The 25,848-nt window shown below is 42.1% G+C and overlaps 1 protein-coding gene across 4 annotated transcripts in view; it reads right to left on the minus strand.

Moving 5' to 3' along the window:
* The window catches only part of ABCA13 (ATP binding cassette subfamily A member 13), a 590,340-nt gene that overhangs the window by 145,619 nt on the left and 418,873 nt on the right, over positions 1 to 25,848 (minus strand). For all 4 annotated transcript variants that reach the window (XM_072153102.1, XM_072153100.1, XM_072153098.1 and 1 more), the window contains 3 exons: positions 23,603 to 23,666; positions 12,115 to 12,223; positions 4,293 to 4,347 (listed from right to left, as the gene is read on the minus strand). In XM_072153102.1, coding sequence (XP_072009203.1) covers positions 4,293 to 4,347; positions 12,115 to 12,223; positions 23,603 to 23,666 — 228 coding nt within the window. The remainder of the gene's footprint in view (positions 1 to 4,292; positions 4,348 to 12,114; positions 12,224 to 23,602; positions 23,667 to 25,848) is intronic.

Here is a 25,848-nt window from a genome sequence, read left to right on the forward strand (position 1 = left end):
TTCCTCCTCCTCTTCAAACTCCTCTTTTTCTGCCCATACACGCTGAACAGTGAAGGACTGAGAAATGCTCCCCTCTTCTGTCTCACCAACATTCTCCTCCTCCTCCACCTCCTCCGATATGTGCTGAGAAACAGACCTGAGGGTGCTTTGGCTATCAACAAGGGAATCTTCTTCCCCCGTCTCTTTTGACGAGCGCAAAGCTTCTGACTTCATGCTGACCAGAGAGTTTTTCAACAGGCCAAGCAGTGGGATGGTGAGGCTGATGATGGCGGCATCGCTACTGACCATCTGTGATGACTCCTCAAAGTTACTCAGCACCTGACAGATATCAGACATCCACGTCCACTCCTCATTGTAGACTTGAGGAAGCTGACTGACCTGACTACCAGTTCTGGTGGAAGTTGACATCTGGCAGTCTACAATCGCTCTGCGCTGCTGGTAAACTTTGGATAACATGGTTAATGTTGAATTCCACCTCGTGGGCACTTCGTACAACAGTCGGTGAGCGGGCAGTTGGAGGCGGCGCTGCGCTGCCCTGAGAGTGGAAGCATCTGTGCTGGACTTCCTGAAATGCACACAGATGCGGCGCACCTTCATGAGCAAATCAGACAGATTGGGGTATGTCTTGAGGAACCCCTGAACTATGAGATTTAACAAATGGGCCAGGCATGGCACATGTGTCAGTCTGCCGAGTTGCAGAGCCGCCACCAGGTTACGGCCGTTGTCACACACAACCATGCCTGGCTTCAGTTTCAGCGGTGCCAGCCACAGATCAATCTGCGCCGTGATGCCCTGTAATAGCTCTTGGGCGGTGTGCCTTTTATCGCCTAGGCTCAGCAGTTTGTCCCAACCTCCACCAAGTTCACCCAGTGTGCCATCAGCGATATATAGTGGCCCTGCCCGTCAGCACTCGTCCACGTGTCCGTGGTCAGGTGGACTTTGTCAGAAACGGCGTTGGTCAGGGCACGGATGATGTTGTCTGACACGTGCTGGTGCAGGGCTGGGAAGGCACATCGAGAAAAGTAGTGACGGTTGGGGACCGAATACCAATGGGCGGCCGCCGCTATGAGGTTGCGAAAGGCCTCGGTCTCTACCAGCCTATAGGGCAGCATCTCCAGGCTAAGTAATTTGGAGATGTGGATGTTGAGGGCTTCGGCGTGTGGGTGGGTTGCACTGTATTTCCTCTTGCGCTCCAGCATCTGGGGTATGGAGAGCTGAACGCTGCACATGGAGACATTGGTGGATGCTGGTGAGGATCGTGGAGGCGAAGGTTTGGTTTTCACATGGGAGGCGTTTGGGCCGGGGTCCTGGGCAGGTGGCTGACTAGCAGAGGCAGCAGATGACACAGGGGAAGGAGCAGTGGTGTGCCCGGCCGGAGGTGAACGGCCTTGGTTCCATTGAGTGAGGTGTTTAGCATTCTTATACCTGCACATACTGGTGGTGGTTAAGCTGGTATTGGTGGAACCCCTGCTGATCCTGGTGTGGCACAGGTTGGACACCACAGTCCGTCGCTCATCCGGTGTTTCTTTAAAGAACCTCCAGACTTCCGGGAGCCCTAGCCACGGGAGCTTCACTACTTAAAACAATTGGCGCTGATGCACCAGCTCTGGCCCTGCCTCTCCGTCTGGCCCCACCACTGCCTCTTCCAACCTGTTCTCATCGAAGACTCGTCTCCGTCTCAGAAGCAATGTGTTCACCCTGCCTATCAACCCAGCTTGGATCTGTCACCTCATTATTCTCCGATCCCTCAGCCTGCTCCCCCCTCGGACTTCCTGTCCTGACAACAACTTCACCATTGTCTGAAAACCGTGTCTCCTCATCGTCCGACACCTCTTTACACACTTCTTCCACTACGTCAACAATGTCATCATCACCCACAGACTGCGACCGGTGGAAAACCTGGGCAACGGAAAAGAGCTCAGCAGCAACCGGACAAGTGGTTTGTGACTCTGGGAAGGGTCCAGAAAACAGTTCCTCAAAGTATGCCAGTTCAAATGCCAAATTTTCCTGGGAGGGTGCAGACTGGGGGAAAGGAGGTGGAGGAGCTGGAGGAGTGCTGATTTCGGTGACATGGGTGGACTGCGTGGAAGACTGACTGGTGGACAAACGGCTAGAAGCATTGTCCGCAATCCACGACATCACCTGTTCGCACTGTTCTGACCTCAACAGTGCTCTACCACGAGTCCCAGTAACTTGAGACATGAACCTAGGGAGTGTAGCTCTGCGGCGTTCCCCTGCTCCCTCATCAGCAGGTGGTGTCTCACCCTGCCCAGGACCATGGCCTCCGACCCCTGCAGTAGTTGGACGCCCATGCCCTCATCCTCTACCCCTAGCCCTCGGGTTCAACATTTTCAAAATTAAAGTGTAAACTGTAAATTTCTTTTGTGTTTTTTTTGTGTTTTTGTATTTTTTTATTAACAAAGCGATCAGAAGAAATCACACAGCAACCACAGAAGATGAAGCTATGGCTAGTTTGTAACCTACACTGACAGCACACAACTGGATTTTGTGCTTTGCCTGTGATGACTTTTAGTTTTGAAAAAAAAAATTAAAGTAAAAAAAAAAATTGGATGACTGTGCCTAATTCAATCAAACCCCTAAAAATTGTCCCACTTAGGTGTTTGAGATGGATATGTGTGTCACTAAGAGCTAAATAGAACGTTCACAAGTCTCCCTGCAAATTCCTCACAATATGGTACTAGCTGCACTACTAGTGCCAGCAATGCCAGCCACAAGCAAATAAAAAAAATTAAATATTTAACGCTATTGTAGCCCTAAAACGCCTGTTGGATTCTTGTATGGCTAGTTTCTAACCTACACTGACAGCACATAACTGGATTTTGTGCTTTGCTTGTGATGACTTTTAGTTTTGAAAAAAAAATTAAAGTTAAAAAAAAAAAAAAAATCGGCAGACTGTGCCTAATTCAATGAAACCCCTAATAAATTGTCCCACTTAGGTGTTTGAGTTGGATATTTGTGTCACTAAGAGCTAAATAGAACGATCCCAAGTCTCCCTGCAAATCCGTCACAATATGGTACTAGCTGCACTACTATTGCCAGCAAGCCCAGCCACAAGCACATAAAAAAAAATATATATAACGCTATTCTAGCCCCACGAAGGGCTGTTGGGCTCTTGTAGACTAACTCCTGCCTAACACTGAGCTAATATAACCCCCTAACACTATCCCTGCAGCAGCAGCAGCTCTCTCCCTAACGGCATCCAGACAAAGAATGATCTGAGCAGCGCGGGCAGGGGCTAGTCTATTCCAGGGTCACCTGATCAGGCCAGCCAACCACTGCTATCGACGTGTAAGGGTACCACGTGATGCTGGGTGGAGTGCAGAGTCTCCTGGCTTGTCATTGGCTCTGTTTTTGGCCACCAAAAATCAAAATGGCGGGAGATGCCATATTCTCAAGCTGGCGAAGAATTTGTCCGAACAACGAGCTTCAAGCTCGGACGAGTGTGTTCGCTCATCTATAGTCGAAACGTCACTAATTTGAATATGATTGCTTACTTGTAAAAAAAAACTATTCACTTGGCATTATATATTCCAAGGAGTGCTGGGATTATACTTTAATTTTGAAGTATTTGGGGTGGGAACCCTTATCCAACCTAGGTGCAACCGCACATATCTATTGCTAATATTTAGAAAAAGAGGTCGATATAGCCTATGCTTATTATTCCATGCAGATATTTCATCAGCATTGTTAACTATGTTAGTAGCTGGCAAAGTGAGAACTCAAAAAGGATGGCTAAAAATGGTAATGGATACAAAATAAAAACAGGGTTTTTTTTTATCAAAAAAATTTTACCTGAACAAAATACTTTTAAGTGGGGTAATAAAGTTATCGGTAGAAATTACAGTTACAGTTCCTGAAAGGATACACAACCTACAGTAACATATCATTTGAACACAAAAGTTTTCTTACTGATCTAACAAAGCCAAAAGATTTTAGCAAATAACCACTTTTTGTTAGTCCAAGCATCTATCCTTATGACCTATCCTGGGACCTTTTGAACCAACCATAGACTCTGTCCTTTTCTAGCCTAGGACACTATTTAGATTATTGCATGTTACATAGAGAGAATAGAGAGTCATCACATAAAAGAACATGACTGCAATCATGTAACATGATGAGCGTATTTGCGGTATATAATTCACATAATATTTTTAACATAACTTCCTTTTCAAACACTATTAGGGGCTCAATTGTGCAAAACAGAAAATCATTTTTCACAAAGAAATGCTATTTGTAGCTATATCTGATAACCAGGTGTTAAAAATACTCACATTTTGTCTTCATCCATCAGAGACCCTGGATATGGCTTGCTGTATACAGTTATTGCTTAAAAAAAACATTGAAAACTTGTTAATATATATTATTAGATCAGTCTATAAAATGTAGTAAATTTATACATATTTTTCAATGTTATGAATGTATGTGCACTTTCACATAAATAAGGTCTAATAATTTCTTTAAAATAGACACTTGCAACAAAATGAAAGTTCTAAACAGCAATGTATATTACACATTGGGGATATTCGTTCACTTTTTCACTGAGCTCTGAAGATAGCATTTGTTAGTAAATAAATCATTATTGCACATGCATAGTGAACATGGCAAAAAAATTATATATATTTGTCGTATAAATAATGAAATGGAAAGAAAAAAAATGTTATCTACTTTAATCCCTTAACAACTTGGCTCTTTTCATTTTTGTGCTACAGTTTTTTGCTCTCATCCTTCAAAAATCCATATATTTATTATTTTTATAGTTTTTGTGTTCTGGGAAGCAGGAAAAGAATCCGATTGTGCCACTAATTTTTGCCATTTTCTCATTCGCTCTATGTTTACGCCTTAAACTTTTCATTCCAAATGGCACCTCTGCTTTATTCCATTAGTTGGTACAATCACGGGGATACCAAATTTATATATGTTTTATTGTGTTTTAATAGATTTTAAAAAGTTAAAAACTTTTGCACAAAAATGAATTTCTTCATTTCACCATGTCCTGACACAAATTGGCATATAGAGCTGTAAAAGGTGTAAATTTTTGCAGGACATGATGAAGTTTACATCAATATCATTTGGGACTGTACAAAGTTTTGATAACTTTTTATCCACAAATTTTTTATGAGTTGCTAAATTACATAAAAGTGGTGTTTCACTTTTATTCATACGATTTTCCATTTCATGGTTCATTGCTTGGACAAATCATTTTATATATTGATAGATAAAAACTTTTCGGAAGCGGTGATACCTAACATGTTTATGATTTTTACTGTTTATTTTTATATCAGTTCTAGAGAAAGAAGGGGTGATTTGTACTTTTAGATTTTTTAATAGCTTTTTTTCATGAGAATCTATTCCTCTCTTGATACATGCCATATTCTATTTGCTTTAGCAGTTTACCATCCACCAATACCCCCAAGTCCTTTTCAGCTCAAGTTTTACCAAGTAATTGCCTGTTTAGAACATAATTATATTTTTTGTTTTCATGATCCAAGTGCATAACTTTACATTTATCTACATTAAACCTCATCAACCATTTCTCTGGCCACTACTCCAGCTTCCACAAATCCCTCTGTAATGCTATACTATCGGCCTAAGTATTAATTACTTTACACAGCTTAGTATCATCTACAAATACATTACTAAAAATAATAAAAAGAAGCAGTCCAAATACTGACTCCTGTGGCACTCCACTGGTAATGTCACCCTAATCTGAGAATGTGCCATTAACTACATTCATCACTAAGCCAATTACTTAAACAAATACAAAGGTTTTCCTCTAGTTCCAGCAGTCTCACTTTATGTACCAACCTTTTATATGGCACTGTGAACAAATAGCAGTACACAGAAGGGAAGAAACATTAGTTGGCTTCTGGTTCACTGGCAGCTAGGTTTCTGGGTGCCATGCTACTTTTGCAGAACTTTCTAAGGCACATAGCCCAATTTCCTTTAAGGTTAGGCATTGTACATCACAGTTTTCATGTAGTAGTAGTAGTAATTCTAACAATAAGTGTAGTGTGTGTAGGGATCTTCCCGGGGGATGGTGTGTTAGGACACAGTTCACAGCAGACGTAGATGTATAAAAGATCAACTTGGCGTTTATTTTTAGCATAAACAGTCCAGCAAACATAAATACAGCAACACCGTGCTTTTAAAAGTTCAAACAAAAGACCTACCCGTCTGGGCGCTTACTAACAGGTTGTCTCACCTATCTAACACTCGTAAACACAGCGGCCGCATAGACAGGAAGATGCAGGGCTCCTCCAAACCCACATAGGCTGTTTCCTGGCTGAGAGCCCAGACCTGCAAGCTTTGGAAAGCTTTTACCTTCACAGGCTGATTAGGAGCAGAGCTCACCTGATCCAAAACCCGAACTGGATCGAGGGGAGGGAGTGGCAAGTCCCACTACCAAACCTACCTGCCACTCCATGTAAATCCAGGCCCGGCAAGATTAAACAACAACTCAGCAGCATAATACTGCTGAGCAACAGATCAATCCTGGACTTACCATCTCACACTACGTAGCAACCTAGGTGAGATGTACACCCCCTCGAGCACTTCTCCAGTGAGATGTCTACATATCCCCCCCCTCTTTTTCAGACCGGAGGGCTGAGCATTTTGTCCCCACAGACAATGTACCCTTGACAGTGCATCAGCATTCGCCTGTAATTTCCCTGGTCTGTGTTCCACAGTGAAATTGAAATTTTGTAGGGACAGAAACCATCTAGTCACCCTTGCATTTTTCTCCTTGTTTAGTTTCATCCATGTTAGGGGGGCATGGTCTGTCACTAACTTGAATTTCCTGCCTAGCAAGTAATACTTCAGGGATTCTAGGGCCCACTTCACTGCCAGACATTCACGCTCCACAATAGCATAATTCTTCTCGGCCGGGGTTAACTTCCTACTCAAGTACATCACCGGATGCTCCTCACCATTCACCACCTGTGAGAGAACTGCACCTAACCCTGTGTTAGAGGCATCTGTCTGGACCAGAAATTCTCGCCTGAAATCGGGGGTAACTAGCACAGGTTGTTGGCACAGAGAAGACTTAAGGCTTTGGAAAGCCTTCTCGGCCTCTGGAGTCCACGTCACCATTGCTGACTTTCCGCCCTTTGTCAAGTCAGTTAGCGGGGCTGCAATTGAGGCAAAGTTCGGCACAAACCTACGGTAATAGCCCGTAATACCCAGGAAAGCTCTGACCTGTTTCTTTGACAGGGGTCTAGGCCAATTCTGTATTGCCTCAATTTTATTTAACTGTGGCTTAATCAAACCCCTCCCAATAATGTAACCCAGGTACTTGGCCTCTTCTAGGGCTAGTGCACACTTCTCGGCATTTATGGTCAACCCTGCATCACTTATGGCATTCAACACAACCTGTACCTTACAGAGGTGACTTTCCCAATCGGGACTAAAAATGACCACATCATCGAGGTAGGCAGCTGAATAATCACGATGTGGTCGCAGAATCAAGTCCATCAACCTCTGAAAAGTCGCAGGTGCTCCATGTAACCCGAATGGCATCACTACATACTGGAACAACCCCTCAGGGGTGGAGAATGCAGTTTTCTCTTTAGCCTCATCAGTAAGAGGAATCTGCCAGTAGCCCTTTGTGAGATCGAGGGTGGTTATGTACCTGGCATTACCCATCTTTTCAATCAGCTCATCTACCCTGGGCATAGGATAAGCATCGAACTTGGAGATCTCATTCAACCTTCTGAAATCGTTACAGAACCTCCAAGTTCCATTGGGCTTTGGGATTAGCACAATCGGACTGGACCATTCACTCTGTGAAACTTCAATCACTCCTAGGTCAAGCATACGTTTCACCTCAGCAGACACTGCCTCTCTGCGTGCTTCTGGTATCCTATAGGGCTTGAGGTTTACTCTGCTTCTAGGCCCAGTTTCAATGTGATGACGGATGAGGTGTGTACGCCCTGGAAGGTCAGAAAACTTGTCTTTGTTTTTCTGCAAAAACTCCTTAGCCTCCTGTTTCTGTGACCCTGATAGGGTATCACCAACCTTGACCGAAGGGATTGGTTGTGACAAATTATTACCAGGATTTGTTGCCACCAAGGATTCCCTGTCTTTCCAGGATTTGATCAAGTTTATGTGATAAACTTGGAAAGGCTTCCTTCTACCTGGTTGGTGCACCTTATAGTTTACCTCACTGACCTTTTCAACAATTTCATAGGGACCTTGCCACTTCGCTAGGAATTTACTCTCTATAGTGGGAACTAGTATGAGAACCCTGTCACCTGGGTTAAATGTCCTGATTCTCGCAGAACGGTTGTAAATTCTACTTTGGCTCTCTTGCGCCCTCTGGAGGTGTTCCCTTACTAGGGGCATTACAGTGGCTATACGGTCCTGCATTTGTGCTACATGCTCGATAACACTTTTGTATGGGGTGGACTCACTCTCCCATGTCTCCTTTGCAATATCTAATAGACCCCTAGGGTGACGACCATAGACCAACTCAAAGGGAGAGAACCCTGTGGACGCTTGGGGAACTTCCCTCACAGCAAACATCAGGTAAGGTAACAAGTGATCCCAATCACGACCATCTTTTTCTACCACTTTCTTCAACATATGTTTGAGGGTTTTATTAAACCTCTCCACCAATCCGTCTGTCTGGGGGTGATATACAGAGGTGCGTATAGGTGTGATTTTAAATAGCTTACATAGCTCCTTCATCACCTTAGACATAAAGGGCGTACCTTGGTCAGTCAGGATTTCTTTGGGGATCCCAGTCCTAGAGAACATATAAAACAGCTCCCGGGCAATTGTTTTAGATGCAGTGTTTCTTAAGGGCACAGCCTCAGGATAGCGGGTCGCATAGTCTAAGACAACCAAAATGTACTGGTGTCCTCTAGCCGATTTTACAATGGGACCCACTAAATCCATGGCAATACGCTCAAAAGGCACCTCTATAATGGGGAGCGACACCAAAGGACTACGAAAATGTGACACTGGGGCGCTAAGCTGACATGTGGGGCATGACTCGCAGTATTTTTTAATGTCATCATAAATTGCAGGCCAATAAAACCTCTGGAGGACTCTCTCCCGCGTTTTTTCAGTCCCCAAGTGTCCCCCAAGAACATGGTTATGTGCCATGTCAAGCACCTGACGCCGGTACGGCTTAGGGACCAGAAGCTGTTCCACAATTTCATCATTAATTTTAGTGACTCTATAGAAGAAATCATTAGTCACGGAAAAATGTGGAAATTTATTCTCAGCATCTGGTTCCTGAGGTACCCCATTCAAAACAGTAACCTGCTCTCTCGCATTTTTAAGAGTGGGGTCCTGCAACTGTGCAGTCCCAAAATTAACCCTAGACACCTCTAAGTCTGGTATATTTTGCTCAGTGGGAGGAGCTTCCTCCTCCTCTCCAGCCAGGACCTGTAAAGGAAAAGCATCACTTTCATCCTGCACAGTTTTATCATTTACAGTGGGTAATGCAACAACCTTAGGGGTATTCTCACTCCTTTCGGGGGTTTTTCTTTTTCCCCATAAAGCCCAGAACAACGGAAAATCTCGTCCCAATATTACATTATGCATGAGGTTTTTAACCACACCCACTTCATACTGTACGGAGCCTAGTTCAGTCCCGACTTTAGCCAGCACTATAGGGTAAACTTTTGTATCACCATGTATGCAAACCACACTCATGTGTTTTTTTGACCCAAAGTCCCCAGCCACCAGGCTGGCATGCACCAAGGTTACAAGGCTTCCTGAGTCCAGCAACGCCTTAACAGGGAAGTCATTAATGGTAATGTTGCAGACTTGCGGTTCAGTCTCTAGTCCAGGAACTGCAACACAAGATGGTTCCGCAAATAGCGACTGACGCCGGCTAGCGTCACACTCCATTGGCTCAGAGGTAAGGGGGCAATGGGCAGACACGTGTCCCACCTCATGGCATCTCCAGCACTTGATAGGGCCTGGTCTCCCTGGCAGGGAGTCCTTTTTAGGGCCACTTGGCCACCCGGGACCATCGCCAGTCTTTTGCCCCTGAGATACCTCTTGAGCCCTTTTCCCTCGATCAGCACCCCTCCACACTCCCCCAATCGATGGAAGTCTCTTACCAGGTGACGGCACAGACCTGGCACTCCGGGGAGGTGAAGAAGCTGCAGGAACATCACGGAGGTAGTCCTCAGTCGCTTGGAACCTCTCCACAAGGTTGACAAGTTCGTCTGCATTCTTAGGATCACCTTGTCCCACCCAGCGTTGCAGGTCAGCAGGCAGTGCTCGGAGGTAGCGATCCATCACGACCCTCTCTAGGATCTGTGCAGGAGTAGAGGTGTCTGGCTCCAACCACTTTCTTGCCAAATGGATCAGGTCATACATCTGGGACCTCGCAGATTTGTCCAGACTGTAGTTCCAGTTGCGTACCCTCCGGGCACGGACAGCAGCGGTAACTCCTAGTCGGGCAAGTATCTCTGCTTTTAGCCGAGTATAGTCCTTGACCTCCTGCTCACTGAGGTCATAGTAGGCCTTTTGAGGTTCACCTGTTAAATAGGGCGCAATGACCTCTGCCCACTCAGCAGCTGGTAGCTTCTCTCGCTCAGCCACACGCTCAAAGACAGTTAGGTAGGCCTCAACATCGTCCTCAGCAGTCATCTTTTGCAGCGCTCGCTGCACAGCCCGTCTCACATAAAAAGTCTCTGGAGCGGCTGCCACCGCTGGCTGTGGATTAGCCTCTGCAGACGCCTCTTGCTTAGCTATCAGGAGCTCGATGAGTTTTTGTTGTTGAGCCATTGCTTGTTCATGGCGCAGGTTAGCCGCTGTCTGAGCCTGCTGCTGTTGCAAATTCACTTGCATAAACTGCTTCCACATCTCCTCCATGGCGCTTGTCTGTTTTTGGAGTGAAGTAGCAGTCTTCACCCAGGACATAAGCAGCTGTAGCCAAGTTGATACACACCGTTGCCCCTAGCAACCGTTTTTGCCCGCTCCGCAGCACCAATTGTAGGGATCTTCCCGGGGGATGGTGTGTTAGGACACAGTTCACAGCAGACGTAGATGTATAAAAGATCAACTTGGCGTTTATTTTTAGCATAAACAGTCCAGCAAACATAAATACAGCAACACCGTGCTTTTAAAAGTTCAAACAAAAGACCTACCCGTCTGGGCGCTTACTAACAGGTTGTCTCACCTATCTAACACTCGTAAACACAGCGGCCGCATAGACAGGAAGATGCAGGGCTCCTCCAAACCCACATAGGCTGTTTCCTGGCTGAGAGCCCAGACCTGCAAGCTTTGGAAAGCTTTTACCTTCACAGGCTGATTAGGAGCAGAGCTCACCTGATCCAAAACCCGAACTGGATCGAGGGGAGGGAGTGGCAAGTCCCACTACCAAACCTACCTGCCACTCCATGTAAATCCAGGCCCGGCAAGATTAAACAACAACTCAGCAGCATAATACTGCTGAGCAACAGATCAATCCTGGACTTACCATCTCACACTACGTAGCAACCTAGGTGAGATGTACACCCCCTCGAGCACTTCTCCAGTGAGATGTCTACATGTGATAGATGTCATAGTATAGTTCATGAAGTCTGTCTTTCAAGTCAGTTCTCCATAAGATATATTGGCCAACATTTATTAAAGCTTTCTGTCTGACTTTGCATGTACTTTTTAGTGCAAACTGCTTGCACATGTATTTACATGGTGTCCGCTGCACTATACCCAAAAAATCCTGCACATAAAGGGGCGTTCCAGAGCACAGTTGGGCCATGCGCCACAGGAGCAGAAAGGTGAGGGCTGAGAGCTGAGCAGTCTAGAGCACAGACAAGTTAAATGTTGTTTTTTTCAAATGCATCAATACAAAAGCTCAACCCCTAGGACTAAATAGAGGATTCTCTCAGGGTGCAAGGTAAGTTATAACACACAATTATATTGTAATACAAATGCTTAGAGAAAGCAGAAAGGCATATTTGCAATGCTGCTGTAATGGGCTTTTGAAACCTGTCTTCATTGAAAATGAGGTCTCGGGTGACAGGATCCCTTTAAACCACTACATACGAAATTTGTTAAAAATGCCTAGGTAAATGTTTGATACTTATAATCGTATATTAACATTTTTAAAAAAAGAAAATATAACTTTACCATACTTTCTCCAATCTGCATTGGATGGCAAATTTTTCCACAAGATAACATTATTTAGAAAATTCAGGTAGGATGGCAAAACATGGAAACCATTCTGACTGTACCATACCTAAAAAAAAAAATAAAAATCTTTGATTCACAAAATAGATAACTTACTGATAGATATGAATGCATGTTACATATTACATAGTATATAGTAGCTATAGCAATGTTTGAAGGGAACCTTTCAACACACTAAACCCCCATGCCCAAAAACAGTACCTCCTTCCGTAATATGTAGCATATTTCTAAGTTGCAGCAGTATTAAAAATTCATTTTTCATTCATGCTGCAAGAAATGTGTGAACACTGGTCTATCTCAGTATTCCTGTTACCTGTCCGCTGCACAATCCAGCATCTGCAAGATGAAGTAAGTCTTCCTTGTCATCTTGTAGGGTCTTCCTTGTCATCTTTTCAGAGCGATCCCTTAGCCGCAGGGACGTCGTAGGGTGAGTTTGCCACTACTTGCCTAGTCTGACAGCTTGTCCCTTAGCTAGCGCCAAGCCTGGTTGTGGTTGTGCGGTTGTTGGACAGGTCTTTTTGGCATAATAACCAGCCTTACTTACTTTATGGAGGCCATGGAAGATATTGTTAGTCAGGTACAGAATTTGGCTCACATGGTTCAGGATCTGTCTGAATGTGTGCAGCAGCAGGAACAGCGCCTCCCTTTGATTTCAGGTCAGTCTGTTCATGAGCCTAAGGTAAAGCTTCCTCATCTCTTTGCTGGAGACAGAAAACTTTTTTTTTCCTTCAGGGAGAGTTGCAAGCTGTATTTCCTCATTAGGCCCCAGTCTTCTGGTAATGACGCACAGAGGGTAGGCAATATCATGTCACTCATGTGTGGAAGCCCTCAGGAGTTGGCATGTTCTTTAGAACCTGATGCCCCAGAGGTGTCTTCAGTAGATCTATTTTTTTACCTTTCGGGTCTTTATGTGAGGAACCACATAAAACCAGTTTTGCTGAAGTCCAGTTAACTTCCTTACATCAGGGAAAACATGTTGCGGAGGATTATTGCTCAGGAGATGGTCCATTCCAAGAGGATGGGATAAAAGAGCTTTAAGATACCGGTTTAGATTGGGCTTCTCTTATGCTATAAAAAATCTGTTAGTGGGACATCCTGAGCCTAAGACCTTAGAACAGGCTTCTCAACTGTGAGACTAATATTTCTCCAGGGACTAAGTAACCCCCAGGGACGGGGATTTCAGCTTATCTGATCCAGTGTATGAGGTCATACAAGATAATGCTCAGACCAATACCTCTGAGAGTGCCTCTGAAAAATCTTGTGCTCTGATAAAGTTCTTGCTACCATTGATCATGGCTTTGCTAAGTTTGTCGCTAACTGTCAAGACCTGGCACCAAGAGACACCTATTCTGACAGATTGTTTGTACCCCTGAATCTTCGCCGCAGGGTCCTGGAAGGACCTGGAACACCGTAGTGTTGCTGACACTAAGTGTCTTGTAGCCCTCATGGTCACAAGAGGTTTGTGATTTTGTGGCCAAATGCAAGATATGTGCCATGTGTCATAAAAGAGGGGGGGGGGGGTGGTACTGTAATGTCCGTTCCAAAACTTTCCTCTATCCACAGTTGGCAGAACAGGTGGCATTAATTTGTGTGCTTCTTGTGAACTGTGACTTAGGTTTCTGTGTTTGGATTTAATTGAGCCACATCCTGCTCTTTGCATTCAGCCCTGCCCTGCAAAGGTTAATAGCCTGATGGACAGTTCTCCCAGTGTGCTGCTGGAGGAACTGCCTTATATTCTTGCTTGCCCCCATCAAACCTTGCTGGTTATTCAATCTTCTGTGTTCTCTAGTGCCCTTACTATTGTGTTGTTTGCTATTCTGTGTATTGAATTTTTCTTTGCCTACCGACCATTTTATTTGCTATACAATTCTGTACCTTTTCCGCCATCTTGGTTTTGACCTGGTTTGTTCAACTCTGCTTGTCTGTCTGCATTTGTTGTTTGTCCCTCAGTGTTGTGTATCTCCCAGTGTTAATCTGCTTTCCCTGTCTCAGACTTGTGTAGGTTTCTGTGTGTACATTGGTCTATCTCAGTATTCCTGTTACCTGTCCACTCGTCCATCCAGCAGCTGCCAGACGAAGTAAGTCTTCCTTGTGATCTTGTAGGGTCAGGGCCTTAACCTAAGGGACATTTCAGGGTGAGGTTGCCACTACTTGCTTAGTCTAACAGCTTGCGCCAAGCCTGGTTGTGGTTGCGCGGTTGCTGGACAGGTACTGACAATGTTACTGTTTGTGGGCTTAGTGGTGTTATTGTGGTGACAGGTTCCCTTTAAAGGAACTCTATCATTAAAATTTAACAGGGATAAATCAGGCGCACTTATTAATGATCCAGGCACCCTAATTGTGGGAATTCATGGCTTCCTTCCTTCTAAAATCCACTCTTAAAATTATGCTCATGAGACTGAAGGGCTGCTGGGATGGTTCTCATAACCCCCTGCATGCTTCAGATGCACAGGCTGTGACAGTGTGCAAGGAGCACTTTCCCCTCCCGCTGTGTGCTGAAACTTTATTAGCTGCAGTGAGATTACATCAGGCAGAGGGAGAGTGAGTGCCGAGCAGGAGCTAAGGGGGGTTGTGAGACAGTCTAACAACTAGTGAATCTTCAGCATGGAAGGGCTTATGAAAGGTTGATTTTAGAAGGAAGGAGGCCATGAGAAACAAAGTCACAGTGCCTGGATTTATGAGTAAGTGTCCCTGGTTTATCCATGCTTGATTTTCATGGTGTAAAGGAAAAAAGAAAAAGGGTTGTTGTGCAATGCGCTACAACCAAGACGGAAGTCGATATTGGCATAAATGAAATGTTTTTTATTTATTTTGTTTTATAAGACAACGCGTTTCAATGGTGAATTGGTGTCTTCATCAGGTTTAGGTAAACAAGACAAAAACACATAGGGGCCTATTTATTTTGGGCTGCATATTCGTCGGGTTTCCCCAACTTTAAAGGGATCGCGCCGGGGATTGTGTTGCAGGCGATCGGATTTTGGCGCCAGCTTTCATGCAACAGAAATCGGGGGGCGGGCTGCCGGACGATCCAACGGTGCGTGGGATTTAACGTTTAAATTTGTGTCGAATCCATTGCACTCACATACACCGGGAGGAAGATGGTGAACTTTGGCAGACCTGATCGGGGAAGTGGCACAAGCAGGAAATCGGGCGCACAATCTTCTTGAATCACGGCAGATGTGCATTCCGTCGGACATTATGGATCGGGGATCCCGCAGGGCCGGGTAAGTAAATGTGCCCCATAGACTATAAAATGGTTGGTAATTAAAGATGGGCGGATAGATTCTAATGATTCTAAATTCATTTAAAATTTCAGGAAAACTTTGATTCGTCATGAATCCGAAGTTTTTGGTGATTTGTGGGAACAAATTTCAAATCTTCCCCCTTTACTAGCAAAATGGCCACGAGCACAAAATTTAAGTGGGGCAGAGAACTCTGGGAAGAAGAAAGGAATATGGCAGTACTGTTCCTCACTGTATGGCGGTAGTGTTCCTCACTGTATGGCGGTAGTGTTCCCCACTGTATGGCGGTAGTGTTCCTCACTGTATGGCAGTAGTGTTCCTCACTGAATGGAGGTAGTGTCCCTCACTGTATGGCGGTAGTGTCCCTTACTGTATGGCGGTAGTGTTCCTCACTGTATGGGGGTAGTGTTCCTCACTGTATGGGGGTAGTGTTCCTCACTGTATGGGGGTAGTGTTCCTCACTGTATGGTGGTAGTGTTCCCCACTGTATGGCGGTAGTGTCCCTCACTGTATGGAGTTAGTGTTCCTCACTGTATGGAGGTAGTGTTCCTCACTGTATGGGGGTAGTGTTCCTCACTGTATGGATATAGTGTTCCTCACTTTATCGCGGTAGTGTTCCTCACTGTATGGGGGTAGTGTCCCTCACTGTATGGGGGAAGTGTCCCTCACTGTATGGCAGTAGGGATACCAAATTTGTGTAGGTTTTATAATGTTTTGATACATTTAAAAAAATGTACTCCTGTACAATTTTTTTTTTTTTTTATTATGCCATCTTCTCGCGCTAATAACTTTTATATATTTTGGTGTACAGAGCTGTGGGTGGTGTTCATTGCTATCATTTTAAAGACTCTATGACCTTTTGATCACCTTCTTATGAATTTTTTATATTTTTCAAAATGGCAAAAAAGTGCAATTTTCGGCTTTGGGCGCTGTTTTCCATTTTGGGGTTACACGCAGTGAAAATCCGTTATCATATTTTGATCGATCAGACCTGGTGATGTGTTTATGATTTTAACTGTTTATTTTATTTTATATCCTTTTTAGGGAAAGGGGGGTGATTTGAATTTTTAGGTTTTTTAATTATAATTTTTTTTTAAACTTTTTTTTTAAATATTTTTAGACTCCCTAGGGTACTTTAAGCCCTTAACGCTCTGCGCCGTAGCTCTACGGCGCAGAGGTATAAGGAGTGTATGAAGAGGGCTCACGGGCTGAGTCCTCTTCATAAAAAGGTGGGGGTTTTTGCATTTTGCAGAAAACCCCCACCGCTAATAACCATGTCATTGCCGCTGGCAAAGGCGCCGGTGGCGTTTAAAAGACGGCGGCTCGCGGGCGCCGCCATCTTTTTTACGATCGCCGGGCCCCCGAACGTCATCGGGGGGTGGCGATCGGTTGCCATGGTAGCCTCGGGTCTTCTTTTGACACGAGGCTACATGGCTTCTGGAGATTCGTTACAATGAGCCAGTGGCTCATTGTAATGAATGACCTGCAAAAATGCCATATATTGCAATACAGAAGTATTGCAGTATATGGTAGGAGCGATCTGACCATCTATGGTTAATGTACCCTAGATGGTCTAAGAAATAGTGTAAAAAAAAAGAAAAAAAAAGTTTAAAAAATAAAAAAAATAATAAAATTTAAAAAATTCTAATCACCCCCTTTCCCTAGAACTGATATAAAACATAATAAACTGTAAAAATCACAAACATATTAGGTATCGCCGCATCCCAAAATGCCCGATCTATCAAAATATAAAAACGGTTACGGCCGGCGGTGACCTCCGAGGCGGAAAATGGCGCCCAAATGTCCGAAATGCGACTTTTACACCTTTTTACATGACATAAAAAATGAAATAAAAAATGATCAGAATGTCGCACAGACCTCAAAATGGTAGCAATGAAAACGTCGCCTCATTTCGCAAAAATTGACACCTCACAGATCTCCGTATCCCAAAGTATTAAAAAGTTATTAGCGTCAGAAGATGGCAATTTTTTTATTCTTTTTTGTACACATTCGTTTAATTTTTGAAAATGTATTAAAACACAATAAAACCTATATAAATTTGGTATCACCGCGATCGCACCGAACCAAAGAATATGCACAGTCAAAGTCGAAAAAACTGAGCCCACAAGAACGTGATGCACGTGCGTTTTTTATTCAATTTCTCCACATTTGGAATTTTTTTTCAGCTTCGCAGTACACGGCATGTTAAAATAAATAACATTACGGGAAAGTAAAATTTGTTACGCACAAAATAAGCCATCACACAGGTCTGTACACGTAAAAATGAAAAAGTTATGGATTTTTGAAGTTGGAGAGCGGGAAATGAGCGGAAAAACCCTGCGTCCTTAAGGGGTTAAGCCTAGGTTGTCTGATCGATCCTATCATATACTGTCATACTACAGATTTCCCTTCTCATTCATTACAATGTGCTGATCATACATTGTAATGAAGGGGTTAAACTGAAATAGACTCGGGTCTTTGGATCCTATCATGGCGACGGTTCTCAGCTCCCCGGTGACATCACGGGGAGCTACGATCCTCAGCAAGATGGCGGAGATCTGCGGGTGTTACCGGCGTATAGGGTAAATCAAAGTTACATAAGTATGCCCATCTCTATTGGTAATGGATTAGTTTAGTTAGTGTAGTTTAGTTGATAAAGCGTATGCACATCGTAAAATAGAAGGCAAATAGTAGATGAATAGTAGTAATGATGCTGATGAATACTCATTGCAATGAATGGAGATACGTATAAATATAAAAATATAAATTCAAAAAATATATAAATATAAATAATAGCTCATTTTCTTGATTCTTAAACATAAGCATAAATTAGGACTGGTATCTATTGGGTACAATCAATATCAATACATGGTGGATGATAATGTAGTGTTGCTGCAGAGGGAATGAAGGTGATACACTGGTGTAGCTTAAACAGAAAAAAATGAAAGAGTGTTTGCATCTAAAAAAAACCAGGGGGGTTTATTACCAGTCCAGATGAGTGGAGGCATCTGTGGTGTCGGTGTATGTGCGCCCCATAAATAAGCAACGCGGGCTTAGGCTCAAGCATGGGAGAGAGAGGGAGCCGAGTGCGCAGGCACAAGGCACCCCCTAGTGAAGAGGCAAAATGCACTGGCGTGAGGTGTAGTGGCACTGTACAGCTGTAACGGGAAAGGAGATGTGGTGGCACTGAATGGGTAAAAGCGCTGAAGAAAGTTTGATGCCTGCGCAGGACGGAATATGTATTGTGGGGCTGTAGTGAGAATAAGAATTGATGATGACTAATAAAAAAAGTAAATGAATAATAAATAATGAGTAAATAAATAAATGGATGAACCGGTATATTAAAAGTAACCTCTCCATTAGAGGTAACCTTTCCAAATTAAAGGTAATGTCCATAAAGTAATGTAATAAGTACAATAAATATCGATTAGTACAAATAGTAAGGAATGTTGAATCCATTACCAACTTACCAATTTTAACCTGTATGGGGCTTATTGACTAAGGGCTGCGGATCGCACTTTCGTCGGACTGTTCAAGGTTTTCAGGCATCCAATACCTGTGCACAACTTTTGGCGCCTGGCTCCACTAAATCTCTTTTAAAACCTCTCCATACATTGATTTTTATGGTAAATTTCCTTTAAAGGGAACCTGTCAACAGGGATTACATTTTCACTAAAGAAGAATATTACGCCGGCATTGTATATATTCCTTTCTGCCTTCTCTAAGCATTTGCATTACAATGTAATTGTGTGTTATAACTTTCTCCTCTGTTAAGTTCCAGAGGTTGGCTTTGGTTTGGATGCATTTCAAAAAACAACACTTGACTTGTCTGTGCTGAAAATTCTTCAGCTCTGAGCCCCCACCTTTGTTCTCCTGTAGAGATTCCCCACTGATGCCCGCTCACCACACTGTGGACTCTGTTACTGTGAGTGAAGGAGTAGGAGGGAGGAGTTGTTCAGGAGCATAAAGGTGGGGGCTGAACAGTGCACAGAACAGATAAGTAACATGTTTTTTCTTTCTTTTAAATGCTTCCAAACAAAAGCCCATCCGCTAGGACTATACAGAGAATTCTGTTCAATGTAAGCTATAAAACACAATTATATTGTAATGCAAATGCTTATAGAGGGCAGAAATACATATATACAATGCACCTGTAATAAACTTCTGTCTTTAGTGAAAATGAGGTCCTTGGTAACAGGTTCCTTTAACCCCCTTACCGACATGTGACATAGTATTACAAAAATGAATCGCTAAGAAAGACTTACAACTGTTATGAAGTTAAAAAAAAAAGAAAAAAAAATCATCAGATACTTTAGGAAATAACTATATAAATATAAATATTTGCATCATAAAAAAGAGCAAATGTTGCTTCCATGTTTTATATTAGGCCAAAAGAAACACCTACCATTTAGTTCTACAGTTCCTATGTGTGTTTAGGAATAGTGCTGTACACTGTAGAAGAATATGAGAAATGTGGGTGCAAAAGGATGTTTTTGCAAAATGTAGTTTTGTTGGTCGATTTAAAAGAACAGGACAATGCATTTTGATATTGTAATGGCTTCTACAAATTTATAAGGTCAAAGCTAGGTGTCTACTCAGGGCATGTGTCCAGGGCTGATTCTGGTCTTATTTCTTCTATAGGCTAGAATTTAAATAATTAAAAAGTCCTAGTAGCCTTCTTGCATAATGCTGTTAACGATGTATGAGGAGGGCTCAAAGGCTGAGCCCTCTTCATGGTAACACCCAACGCTGACACCCACAATTAGTGCTGGCAAGGCCTGTCATTCTAACAGATCAATAGCATATCTGTTTCAGATCACAAGTAACAGATCAACAGTAATATTGCAGTATATGTCAAGTATCCTAGGGAGTCTACAAATAGAGTAAAAAAAAAAAAAATCAAAAAAGTTAAAAAAACAAACCAATTTAAAATACCTCGTTTTCACTAGAATTGATAAAAAAAAAATAAACAAATAAAATCATAAACATGTCAGGAAGTGCAGCATCCCAAAAGTCCTGATCTGTTCCTGCAAGTGAACCCTGTAACAGGAATTAGCACTCAAATGTCTGAATCGCCACTTTTACACCATTTCACAACAAATAAAGTTCTTAAGAGTGATCAAGAAGTCAAATACTACCCAAAATGTTAGCAATTAAAACATTACCTGATCCCAAAAAAATTGACAGAGCTCTGTTCACTGAAGTATGGAAAAGTTATTGGCAAAATAAAAAGAATTATTTAGTACATTTTTTTAAAAATCTATTAGAACATAAATAAACAAAAAATGTAAATTTAGTATCCCTGTGATCAAACCAACTAAAAATATGTTTCAATTGGAGTGTACAGGGCAACTAATAAAGTCTCCACAAAAAAGCTGCACAATCATTTTTTCTACAATTCTATATTTTGAATTTATTCTACCTTCCGTGTACACAGCATATAATATGAAAAACTGTCTCTAGGAGGGACAATTTGTTACATAGTATACAAGCCCTCAGAAAGCTACATACAGGAAAAGATACACGTTGCCTGGTCCTTAAAGGGGTATTTCTGTGAAGACAAGATTCTTAAATATACTCAAGATAACAAAATAGCACATTCTCTAATTAATGGCTCAAAAGAGGGAGAAAAACAGAACAACACCTAGTGGAAGGTTATCTTTGGTGATAATAGGTAATTAGCTATAAGGTGAATAATATTACTCACCTCCTTGGTTGTGTTGTTTAAACAGGAACAACACTGGTATGAGCTTTACAGTGTGAGACATATAATGGGAGTGTTGAGGGTGTTTCATGGACTTGTTATAGTCCAAGGTAAACCCCAGAAAAAGGAGGATGTTCGGAAAGGCACAGAATCACTCAAAAATTCTTCAAAACACCATTTTATTGAAAATGCAAACATAAGACAAAGCCAGGCTAGATGGCGGGCCAAAGCCAATAAATGCAACAATTAGTCCCACCCCTGCAAGCTTTGTAAAAAACATTTTGGTTTACTCTTTTTAATAGAACCAGTGGGGTCAAAATACTCCCATTACCACTTTATTAACCCTTTAACGACATGGTCCTTTTTTGTTTTTGTCTTTCCATTTTTTTACTTCCCACCTTGAAAAATCTATAATGTATTTATTTGTGTACTGAGCTGTGTGAGGGCTTGTTTTCTGTGTCTTAAGATGAACTTCACAATGATGGTAGTGATTATTATTCCATGATGTATACTGGAACACACAAAAAATACAAATGTAGTGAAACTGGCGAAAAAATGCATTTGAGCAATTCTCTTTTGGGTTTGGTTTTTACACCTTTCACTGTGCACACCAAATGACATGCCTTGTTTATTTCTTTGGTGGATACAATCAAGGGGATACCAAATTTATACAGTTTTATTATATTTTACTACATTTAAAGACATTAAAAACCTTCTGTGTGAAAACAAATGTCTTTGTTTCACCATTTTCATGCTTTGTTGTACAGAGCTGTAGCAGGTGCAATTATTTTTAAGATAGGTTTTCATTGCTACTGTTTTGAAGATTGTGTGACCTTTTGATCACTTTTTATAATTTTTTTGTGTGTAGCAAAATGGCTAAAAATGGCCTTTTGGACATTTGGATGCAACTTTGCAATATGGCAATCCTCTCTGGGAATAACCGTTTTTATATTTTGATAGATCCGGACTTTTGTGATATCTAACATGTTTATGAATCTATTTGCTTAATTAATTTTGTATCAGTTCCAGAGAAAGGGGGTGATTTTAGGTTTAATGCAGTATTGTAGGTTTATTACAGTATATATAGAATTTGCTATAGATCTGTTAAAGTGACTGGTTTTAATAAGTAAAAAATACAACTTTTGTTTTATTTTGCCATCTTTCCCATCTTTGCCCTTTTCTAATTTACTAGACATAACAAGAGGTGTACAACAAAGACAAGATAGGCGGTCAAGTTTACAAGTAATATCTGAGTTGCAGATGGAATAAGTATTTGAATGTGTACATTTTAGGTCTAAATGAATGCTATAGCAATAGACAAAAGCAGACCATTCTCAATTTCACCTCAATTTTGTTTTAATTACTGTTAACCTCCTGAAGCTTCCTAAAACCTCTTTAATAGCTTTAAGGAACAATTTCTAGGGGTTTCTAACATAGGCCTTTCTAAGCTCATTAGAAGTGATTTAGCTCACACAAAAATGATTCCAAAAAATTAAATTCAGAAATTTCCTTGAAAATTTGGAACTTTTCTATTTGCTTTGTATGCCTTCTAATATTGAAATTATAAAAAGGACAATTTTAAAATGATGCCAACATCAGATGGTAAATGTAAATTAGTAACTAATTTCAGCAAAAATACTGCCTGTTTCAAAGCAGATAATTAAGATTTTTTTAAAGAAATTAATACATTTACAAATTCTAAAACTGAAATGCTTTATAATCCTGTGAATTGAGTCGGTTCCTGACCAGTCATGTTGCCACACCAGGGACAGAGGAGAAAGGGGGTGTTGCAGCCTGACTAGCGACAGCTCAGAAACACCGTGCTGACAATGATGATTCATAGGATTACCATGCAGAATGGTGGGTTCCTTTTATAATTCACAGGAGCCACCGACTTATTTCAATATCATCATGCAGAGCTACTTACTACAGTAAAGATATTTAATATGAGTGCTAAATGTGCCTGACAGGTTCTCTTCAAGTCATAAAATGGCTGTCATTAAACAGTTAAAGTAAGACAGCCTTTGAAAAAAATCAGTTAATCGCCAAGGGTTACTGCACAACAAAACTGCTGGGGCTGCAGCAGTGATTACCATGGGAACTTCAGGGGAACAATTCAAGAGATTTTCATTTTTTTAAATTTATACAAACAAATTGCAGCATTCAAGTAACAACGAGTTGGAAATGGGAAAACCCATTTAAGGCCTATAGCATTTTTTGTTTTGCAATAATGATGAATAACAGGACTAAAAATGCAACACAAGGTAAATGAAATTACTGTAATTATCTACTGTAATCTGTACTTGTATTTTATGTTGGAGTTTACATTATTTTATACCAAAGGGTAACGTAAATATTTCTGCAAATTTAGAAGTATTTCCAAATCACCATTGAACAGTCTATATTACTAACCTCATTGGAGCCAACTTGAGGATGTTTTCAAGCTACATAATGCATTTAAGTCCTTAGAGAATAGACTAACCTTTGCCTGTGTTTTATTAATTCCAATTGATTGTAGCTTTCTTGTAAAAGACCATCCTCCATAACTGAAATATTTAAAATAAGACGTTAACAATTTGTTTAAAATACAAAATAACAGTGAGGCCTTATGATCACAGAATGTGAGCTGTGGCAACATCAAAACAACCAACATCTTAGACCTTTGGTAATATTGTAATATATGTGCATAACTATTAGTACACAGGTATACGTGCATGGGCAAGGTTTCAAAGAAATAGAGTATGGGCAGCCCTGAAAGCCATGGACTAAAAAATTGGAACAGCTCCAACAAAGGTTGACCTAAATACAATGGCAAACATGAATCTAATCTTTGTTTTGGCTTTTTCTTCATTTGCAACTTTTTTTAGGCGCTTGTTTTTTTTTCAGTACTTTTTCTGCGCTTAAGACAATGGGGCAGATTTACTTACCCGGTCCATTCGCGATCCAGCGGCGAGTTCTCTGCGCTGGATTCGGGTCCGGCCGGGATTTAATAAGGTAGTTCCTCCGCCGTCCAGTAGGTGGCGCTGCTGCGCTGAAAAGCATTTTAACGCGCCGGAATTCACCGAGGCCGTCTGAGTGAAGGTAAGCGCGTCCCGAGCGACACATTTTCCTTTCTTAAATGCGGCGGTTTTTCCGAATACGTCGGGTTTTCGTTCGGCCACGCCCCCCGATTTCTGTTGCACGCATGCGCCACAATCCGATCGCGTGCGCCAAAATCCCGGGGCAATTCAGGTACAATCGGCGCAAATCGGAAATATTCGGGTAACACATCGGGAAAACGCGAATCGGGCCCTTAGTAAATGACCCCCAATCTCTCATCAAAGTCTGCCATGGCCCCATTTTCTGCAATGCTCATCTGTTTCCAGATGAGAAAGTTGTGACTTTTTGAAAAATTGCAAAAAAAAGTTGTAAATATTGCAGCAAAACCACATCAGCCCCCTACCAGGTGTCGTAAATAGCTTAGAGGTGTTTGCAATGTTTTGGAAACTTTTTTTTCACTAAAGACCTTACAGGGGTATTCTCATTTGGTCATTGTCATTTAAATAATTTCATCTGCCATTTATAAAGATTTCTGTTTTTTTTAATTACCTGTGTGAAGATAATTTCCCATAAATGTTGTCATATGGGTCCCTTAGAAACAAGTTTGTTGTCATTGGATCTCAGCACCTCTGCTGGAGTGAATTTGCACAAAGAAATTGTAATGTGTGTCTACATCTTCCTCGATTCGCTCTATTAGGTTTGGAAGATGCTGACAGTGTTTCAATCATCTGCCAATATGAACTAGGCTCTAGTGGCAAGCTGTCTTTTGTATTTTGTATACCCCTCTCTCTACAGTCTGCTTCTACTACTTGGGGCAGAGTTCCTCCTCACTATAAGTTCCCAGCTCTCATTCCACCTTTTGCTGGTCAAATTTCTTGCTGGCTCTATTCAAACTTCTGAGGTTGTCTTTTTCTGCTAATCTCTCAGTACTTTATCTCTGGCTTGTATTATTGACTATTCTTTTGGATTGCGAATTTTCTCTTGTTTGCTCTCTCTTTCTTGAATAAAATGGTTTACAATAGCTTATTGCATTTTTCTGTCTATCTTGTTACTATGAGTCACAGAAGAAATGACAGCACTGGCACTGCTCATTTTTAGACTTGCATTCCACTCTAAGTATAACTGGAGGTCAGTTGTGGAGTTCTAGATGGCACTAGTTGCAATAGCAGGAAGCCAGAGGAGCTCAGCAATCATATATTTCAAATATCGAGCAGACATATGTAGATAGAGATTTGGCACTTACCGTGATGATTAGAGATAAGCGAACACACTCGTCCGAGCTTGATGCTCGTTCGAGCATTAGCGTACTCGTAACTGCTCGTTGCTCGGACGAATACTTCGCCAGCTTGAGAAAATGGCATCTCCCGCCGTTTTGATTTTTGGCGGCCAGAAACAGAGCCAATCACAAGCCAGGAGACTCTGCACTCCAGCCAGCATGATGTGGTACCCTTACACGTCGATAGCAGTGGTTGGCTGGCCTGATCAGGTGACCCTGGAATAGACTAGTCCCTGCCCGCGCTGCTCGCATCATTCTCTGTCTGGATGCCGTTAGGGAGAGAGCTGCTGCTGCTGCTGCAGGGATAGCGTTAGGCTGTTATATTAGCTTACTGTTAGGCAGGAGTGAGTCTTCAAGAACCCAACAGCCCTTGTTAGGCCTAGAATAGCGTTATATATATATATTTTTTTTTT

Source organism: Engystomops pustulosus, chromosome 5, assembly GCF_040894005.1.
Source record: "Engystomops pustulosus chromosome 5, aEngPut4.maternal, whole genome shotgun sequence".
In the NCBI taxonomy this organism is placed as follows: Eukaryota; Metazoa; Chordata; class Amphibia; order Anura; family Leptodactylidae; genus Engystomops; species Engystomops pustulosus.